Raw genomic sequence first — 8254 nt, 5'->3', positions numbered from 1 at the left:
AGTGAAGTGATCCATTTGAAGCGGATTAAGCGAGTGATAGAGATGGGGTGTATGGTGTATATGATTCAAACCATGAACTTCTATTTACAATTAACTTCCTACATTGATACTTATATACATTTGTATAGGCATTGCAATCTCTTGCTTGTTGGTCTAAATGGAGGGTGGATAAGAGGGGAGGGGTAAGCAGAGTTCCAAATAACACCTATAACATCTTAATTTTAGCTTAGTAACAAATTCATTTTACAAGGAGAAGTCACACTAAAAATATATTTTACATTTTCAGAATTTACTCCGTTAAAAACTGGGTGGGGTGCCTTTAAACTTTATAAAAGTATGTACAAAGATATTTTCATGATAGCAGTTTTAATCTCAATCCTTAACTTTGCAAAATGTTACAATCAACTGAATTTTTTGCTTTTTATATTCAAAACCTACATAATTTGGTTCGGGATCGATAGTTTAAATGTTCTTCGATAATCTCTAACCTTTTATTAACGCTCTATGATAAAGTCCGAGTCGAAATATTCCGAACATAAACCTTGTGTATCATGTGACCATAAAATGCTAAGTTGTGATTGGTCAATTTAACCTAGCGGGGAATTTAACGAGCTTGCCTCGCTTTAAGTTCATTTCACACTCAGCTGTAAACCAAAGAGCAGTTCAAATACATTTTGGGACTTGCACGAAGAATCAGCTTTGCACGGTTTTTCGCCGTCTTTACACCACAGCAAAGACTTGCGTCAATGCAACTTTGTTTCTTTCGCTAGATTTGAGAAGTATAAACCATATTTCTCCTTTTCGCTTAAACAATAGCTGCAGTGATGTCTTCGTTTGTATTTGGAAATAACGTCAACCGAGAAGATACAGAAAATCTTGGACCAAGGCGTGTAAAACAAGTGAACACTGGTCTGACTACGAGAAATGCACCGAAAAGGGCAGCACTTGGAAGTATATCAAACAATATACGGGTTCAGCCATCCAGGGCAGCAAAGGTATGTTTGAAAATTCAAAAATTTGAATCCTTTTCTCATAAAAAAACAAAAGGGTGACCAGAATCATAATTTGCAAAACATTCATTTTGTACATGCATAACTTTGCAGCAAAGGTAGGAAAATTAAAAAAATTTGAATCCTTTCTCCCGAAAAAACAAAAGGGTGACCAGAATATCATAATTTGTAAAACCATCCAAAAAAATGTCTCAGAAACTATAATAGGTCAATTTGAATGCCAATAAGAAAATTAAAGATTTCATGCTCTAATTTTTTTTGTTTGATAGACTGGAGTAGAAAATGTAGGTCAAGATGAAAACGCATTTGTAAAGTCAGCAAAAATATTTGGAGGCCAAGAGAACAAGCCATTTTCAATCTTTGTGGAAGAGCAGCCAGCCAGACAACCACTGAAGGCAGTGACCCGGTCCACAAATGTGACGAAGCCTGCCGCCACACTCTGTGACATCACATCATTGGTTCGACCTCCACTGGGACCCATCTCAACAGCCACAGAAGATGGGGCAGTGTGCCAGGATGTGGAATTTGGTAAAAAATAAACCACAGCATTGTTTATGAAAAAGACATATTCTGAGCTTTAGCTAGGCGATAGATAAATTTAATCATATAAAAATGTTGCTTCACTATCTTATCATTTTCACTGAGTTTTTGTTATTCATACACAAGTTTTATCAGGTTAAAAATGTTGCCAAACTATATTTTCAGATTCACCAATGGTTTTGGATTCCACAATAGAAGAAATTGAAGAGACAAGACCTCTTGACAGAGAATCCATTATCACCACTGTCCCAGAGTACGCTAAAGAAATCTATTCCTATCTCAGAGAGGCAGAGGTTTGTTGAAAAATAAAAATAATAATGAACCATCCAATTTTATTCAAAGTAAATAGAGGATATTGATTTTGAAAAAGAATATATTGATTTTGAAAGAGAGAATATATGTATTTTAAAGTTTCAGACATGAATTTGCACTGAAGTCAAGGCCATCATGACTTAACTTAATCTTGACGCTTTATCCTGTTAACTCTCTTTAGAAAACAACCATTTCATTGTAAACGTGTACAGTAATTTGCATTATGTTCAATAAAGCTGAAGAACCGGCCTAAGCCTGGGTACATGAAGAAACAGCAGGACATCACTAACTCGATGCGCAGCATTCTGGTGGACTGGATGGTCGAGGTGTCAGAGGAATACAAGCTACACAGAGAGACATTGTTCCTGGCCGTTAATTACATCGACAGGTTCCTCTCCCAGATGTCTGTACAGCGAAGCAAACTCCAGCTTGTGGGGGCCGCCAGCATGTTCCTAGCATCGTAAGTTTGTCAGCAGAACACGAGTGTAGATTTCTCTATTCACTGTGAAATCACAAATTTTCGTGGGGGTTTAATTTTCGTTGTTTTCGAGGTACAACGAGACCCACGAATTCATGACCACCACGAAATGTAAAATGTTACATACATAAGTACTCCTTAATTCTTGATCCTCAAAATCAAATCCCCACAAACCAAGAGATTTTCCTCAAACCACGAAAAATTGACTCCACGAAAATATGTGATTTTACAGTATTTATTTCATAGCTATGAACCCAGGTTCATCGACAAGTTTTTGATTGTTTTTCTATTATTTGTAGGAAGTATGAGGAAATCTACCCCCCAGATGTTGGAGAGTTTTCTTATATCACAGATGACACATACACCAAGAAACAGGTACGGTTTATTACAGGGATTTTTTTACCCTTTGATTCCAGGGGCCAGGACCGTCAAGATTGGGAAAAATAGTGATATTTGGTTGAAATTGGGAAAAATATCTTCATATAAATAAAAAGGAAAAAACAAGCAAAATTCAACTATTTCATCTTTTTTCTTATCTTTTATTGTGTGAAACTGGCTTCAATCAGCTTTACTGATATGAAATAATAGCGGCTGATGAAGTTCAGAAGCATAAGAATGGCAAAGCCACAGAGTATGATAAAATTGTAAATGAACATATTTATACGTTGTCATCTTTTTTACCTTTATTTAAGAAGTTTGTTAAAAATAAAATTTGATGGTAGGTTTGTTCCTGATGAGTGATTGATCGGTACTGATTGACCAGTTTATAAGAATAAGACTGAAGAGCGATTCAACCCAGCTTGAAAATTACCGTCCGAGGCAAACTGGAGAGACTGCCATGATGCACATTAATTTATCAAATAACGATCCCGATTTTAATTTTTCAACATCGATCCCGCTTAAAAACATCTGTAGTATTCCGAATGACTTCTCGGATGGCTGGTAATTTGCACATAGGGAACATAACACCTGTTTTTCATTATTTTATTTTAATAATTTACAACTTAATACTTTTTTTTCATATTGGGAATTTCTAGGTATAATTTTGGGAAAAACATGCACTTTTCAGCATTGGGAATGGGGCCAAATTTCGGCCCCAGAGAGACCCTAAAAAAATCCCTGTATTAAATATCAGAATGTACTGCAATCAATGCACAGGAAGTAGCTAATTGCCTAAAAGAAGCTTATAGTGAAAATATAGTTTTCTATATCAGTTCTCTTTATTTAAATGAAAGTTGATCACTGAAAAGACATCCAAACTAGATTATTGTAAATCTCTCTGTATTATGACAGGTGTTGAGGATGGAGAGCCTGGTTCTGAAGGTCCTGTCCTTTGATGTGGCTGTACCCACCACCAACTGGTTCTGTGACAACCTACTGAAGGAATGCCAGGCTGACGAAAAGACAAGGGCTCTGGCCATGGTGAGAGTTTGAATAGACAGATATTTATAAAAGAAACTTGTTTTTGATAATGCCATTTTGGAGGGAAGTGCAAAGGTTTTTCTTTTAAGGTCAAGATCTAGTAAATAACTTCAGACTAATTTTTTAGTGCTAGATCCATTATGACGTCATAGTCAATCTCAACTTTCTTTTTCCCGTACTTTACATCTTTAGCAGAATTATGTAGAAAATGGGGTATTTTCAGGTCATTCAAGTTGAAATCATATGAAACGTAAACCGGATACCTATATTAAATTTGAGATTGATTTAAAGAAGAGGCCATGAACATACTAATTACCGTTTTCTGAGAGACTGTAGGCAATCTGGATACTTTTCCTTTGCCGAATACGAAAAAAACTCCCATATTTATGACTGGTTTTCTTAATTTTTCATTGAAAATGACAGTTTAAAATACAGTTTTTCATCTTGTTTACCTACAAATTATGCCCCGAAACACCTTATTTGACCAAGCTAAAGTTGTAAAGCATCAATAAAGGAATTTATTTCTCAAGTTTGATAAATCTGTAGGCACCTTTCATTTACTAGATCTTGACCTTAATTTGAATTTTTCAGTTTTTGGCGGAGTTGACCATGGTAGATGCTGACATTTACCTGAAGTACCTGCCCAGTGTGATCGCGTCATCAGCTGTGTTCCTGGCCAGGTACGCCCTGGGACAGGAGGCCTGGGTAAGTCTATCACTCAGATAACTTTCCTACTTGGTATACGAGACTATTGTAATAAATTGAAATTTTGGAAAATGCAAAATTTTCATGTCTAACTTGTAAAATTTTTGTAAAAAAAGCATTAACATTAACTCAAATTTAATTGTTCTACCTTTCCAAACAAAATACTTTGGAATGTACAATACACTGTAAAATGAAATATTTTAAATGTTTTTTATTTTTTAAATTTATTTTTGTACAGCCTGCCAGCCTATCTCAATCTTCCCAGTATGAAGTTAATCAGTTTGCCAGCTGTTTGACAGAACTTCACCAGACCTACTGTAATGCACACAAACATCCCCAGCAAGCCCTGGTAGAAAAATACAAAACCTCCAAGTAAGTAATCCCGCAATCTAAATTATTTTTTCTGTATAGTAAAAAAATATACTTTTACGATATTGGCAGCCCAGTTCATCTTTATCATGTTAATGAATACTCTTATTAAATTGAAAAATTATGAAAATTTGTTGAAAACTTTCAAAATGTATAGTGTATTTGTAAACATCTTTAAACATATGTTACAAATAGAGTAGAAATGATTTATATGTTTCTGATTTATCATTCTTGTCTTCCATTTCCCAGGTTCCACGAGGTGTCAGACTTCCAGAAGCACCCTCCTCCCTCATCTTTGCCCTTCATGTCATAAAGAAAATTCCACGGCCATACCAAAGGTCTTTCAAAATTGAAGCTATCATCAAGTAGTGTTACAATGAGAGGACCTGGGAAGATGGACTGATTCCAGAACAGGGCGGCTTTACTGTTCAGTGTTAGTCATCACGTACTGCACAGCTAGTGTTACCAGCATTTATTCTGACAGACGATTTCTTGGAATGAGCACCTGCTTTTTAACCATTGTGTGAATGTTGATTATTGAAAAGTCACCTGTTTTTAAAATGTTTAGCTTTAACTTTGGTAACATTAACTCTCCAGTACGTGGGAAACAAACCTAAAAGTAACTACAGCAAAGTAATTCCGCGTTAGTGCTTCACTGAATCCTCTACAGACTGAGGCCGCCCTGTGTCAGAGATTCCCAGTAACTCGGTGCAATAGTCAGGCAGCAGCATTCACTTGTGTAAATGTCCCAAACCAAAACTAGACGCTTATTTTAGTGTGAGAGATAAACTGCAACGGCTGAACGTGAAAACATTTTTATCATTGTAAATATTTCCTGAATTATTTCATGCATGTTGAATTTTTATGTGACATTAATTTATTTTGAATCCTCAGCAACCTTTGATGTTTTATTTAAGACTTTCACATCTTTTTACCTGTTCTCAATTCTTAATCTGTCTTCTCTTTTTTTTGTTTTATTCGTTTAAGTTTTATAAATCTTGCAGGAAATTCGTTAAAGGTTGTTGTGTAAATGCAATCATTGTTTTAAATTGCAAGGATTTTTATGCATATATCATGATTTATATTAAATGACCACTCATGAAATGAAGCATATTCAATAATACAGCGTGTTTACTTGTTTTTATGGTGTTGGTAGTAGAAAATAGTTTCTGTGAAATAATTTACACAGAAGTGTTTTAAATTCTTTGATTTTATACCTTTGTAATGAAATTGAAATAAATTGAAATTTTTTTTAACTAGTACGCTTTATTGGACATTAGAAATAAGTCGTGATACGATACGAGTTTATATCTTTTTTCTGGATTGTTTGTATGATGGTTTACTTCTTTGTCCTAAAGTTCAAAATAATTTGACAGGTGTCTGAGGTGTATGTAAATTGTCCACAGCTCTGGCACAATGTTTTAAATATTGACACAATTCCTAAAAGGATTTCATCGGCCATATTTGAATTTTTCACTTGCTCGCTATATCTGAGGGTCCCTATAGAGCTTCCCACTTAGTCACTGTGCAGTACAATTTGTCTTCGCCAGTGTAGACAGATGTATTGTCGTTTTACTAACAGCGTGACAGTTTGCTTGATGGGGCGTGCTAAAATTTTGTATGCTGATTATCATTTTTACTCATCAATTGGATGTTTGATTTCAATAGAATCAATAAAACTTTGCATATGAAACACAGAACACAGCAATACCACTGACAATACTGACCAATCGCGTTGAATAAACAACAATTACATGTGAACGGACAAAGCAATTTTTAGCTCTACTGGTCAGAGACCAGAAGAGCTTATGAGATAGTAATGCGTCCGGCGTCCGTCCGTCTGTCTGTAAACAATTTTTCAAAATGCTACTTCTTTTACAGTTTTGATCTGATTTCAATATAACTTGGCACACAAGTAGACTACACTAAGATACATAATTCTGTGTATCGGTTTTTGATTTTGATAAACGGTGTTGCCGTGGTAACTAAAAATAGAAATTTCTGTGAAATTTCTTTAAAATGCTACTCCTCCTACAGTTTTGATCTGATTTCAATATAACTTGGCACACAAGTAGACTACACTAAGATACATAATTCTGTGTATCGGTTTTTGATTTCGATGAACGTTGTTGCCGTGGTTACTAAAAATAGAAATTTCTGTGAAATTCTTTCAAAATGCTACTCCTCCTACAGTTTTGGTCTGATTTCAGTATAACTTGGCACACAAGTAGACTACACTAAGATACATAATTCTGTGTATTGGTTTTTGATTTTGATAAATGGTGTTGCCGTGGTTACTAAAAATAGAAATTTCTGTGAAATTCCTTTAAAATGCTACTCCTCCTACAGTTTTGGTCCGATTTCAATATAACTTAGCACACAAGTAGACTACACTAAGATACATAATTCTCTATATCGGTTTTTGATTTCGATAAACGATGTTGCCGTGGTTACTAAAAATAGAAATTTCTATGAAATTCTTTCAAAATGCTACTCCTCCTACAGTTTTGGTCTGATTTCAATATAACTTGGCACACAAGAAGACTACACTAAGATACATAATTCTGTTTATCAGTTTTTCATTTCGATGAATGTTGTTGCCGTGGTTACTAAAAATAGAAATTTCTGTGAAATTCCTTTAAAATGCTACTCCTCCTACAGTTTTGGTCTGATTTCAATATAACTTTGCACACTAGCAGACTACACTAAGATACAAAATTCTGTGTATCGGTTTTTGATTTCGATGAACGTTGTTGCCCTGGTTACTAAAAATAGAAATTTCTGTGAAATTCCTTTAAATTGCTACTCCACATACAGTTTTGGTCTGATTTCAATATAACTTGGCACACAAGTAGACTACACTAAGATACATAATTTTCTATATCTGTTTTTGATTTCGATGAACGTTGTTGCTGTGGTTACTAAAAATAGTCATTTCTGTGAAATTCTTTGAAAATGCTACTCCTCCTACAGTTTTGGTCTGATTTCAATATAACTTGGCACACAAGTAGACTACACTAAGATACATAATTCTGTTTATCAGCTTTCGATTTCAATAAACGGTTTTGCCGTGGTAACTAAAAATAGAAATTTCTGTGAAATTCCTTTAAAATGCTACTCCTCCTACAGTTTTGGTCTGATTTCAATATAACCTCGCAAACTTGTAGACTACACTAAGAACATAAAGAGACTTTATCAAGGATCATTATTCTATCTATTGCTGTTGTTAAGTTTCAATTCCCAACTGCTGAAGTACTTTTCTCTTCCTTTGCTATAAGTACAAACCAGTAGAGCTTCAGTCTCGACAGAGACTTCTGGTTACTTCTTACATTATGATGATATTGATAGAGCTACGTACATAGTACAACAGAAGCAGAGTAGCCTTACTAATTCCATTCTTTAAATTTTTATGCCCCCC

The 8254-nt window shown here is 34.8% G+C and overlaps 1 protein-coding gene across 1 annotated transcript; it reads left to right on the top strand.

Annotated features, from left to right (window-relative positions):
- Nucleotides 1–616: 616 nt before the first annotated feature.
- LOC134230963 (G2/mitotic-specific cyclin-A-like) lies at nucleotides 617–6090 on the top strand. Its single transcript, XM_062712824.1, has 9 exons — nucleotides 617–995; nucleotides 1280–1538; nucleotides 1716–1843; nucleotides 2099–2322; nucleotides 2640–2715; nucleotides 3634–3762; nucleotides 4354–4467; nucleotides 4706–4839; nucleotides 5086–6090. The coding sequence occupies exons 1-9, from the start codon at nucleotides 825–827 to the stop codon at nucleotides 5147–5149; spliced, it is 1299 nt and encodes a 432-aa protein (XP_062568808.1). The 5' UTR covers nucleotides 617–824; the 3' UTR covers nucleotides 5150–6090.
- The last annotated feature ends 2164 nt before the right edge of the window (nucleotides 6091–8254 follow it).

The sequence above is a fragment of the Saccostrea cucullata genome, unplaced genomic scaffold (genome assembly GCF_032062105.1).
Source record: "Saccostrea cucullata isolate Sc308-1 unplaced genomic scaffold, CSIRO_AGI_Scuc_v1 ctg496, whole genome shotgun sequence".
NCBI lineage: Eukaryota > Metazoa > Mollusca > Bivalvia > Ostreida > Ostreidae > Saccostrea > Saccostrea cuccullata.
Note: the sequence above shows the minus strand (reverse complement) of the source record. Positions and strands in the feature narration are given on the sequence as shown.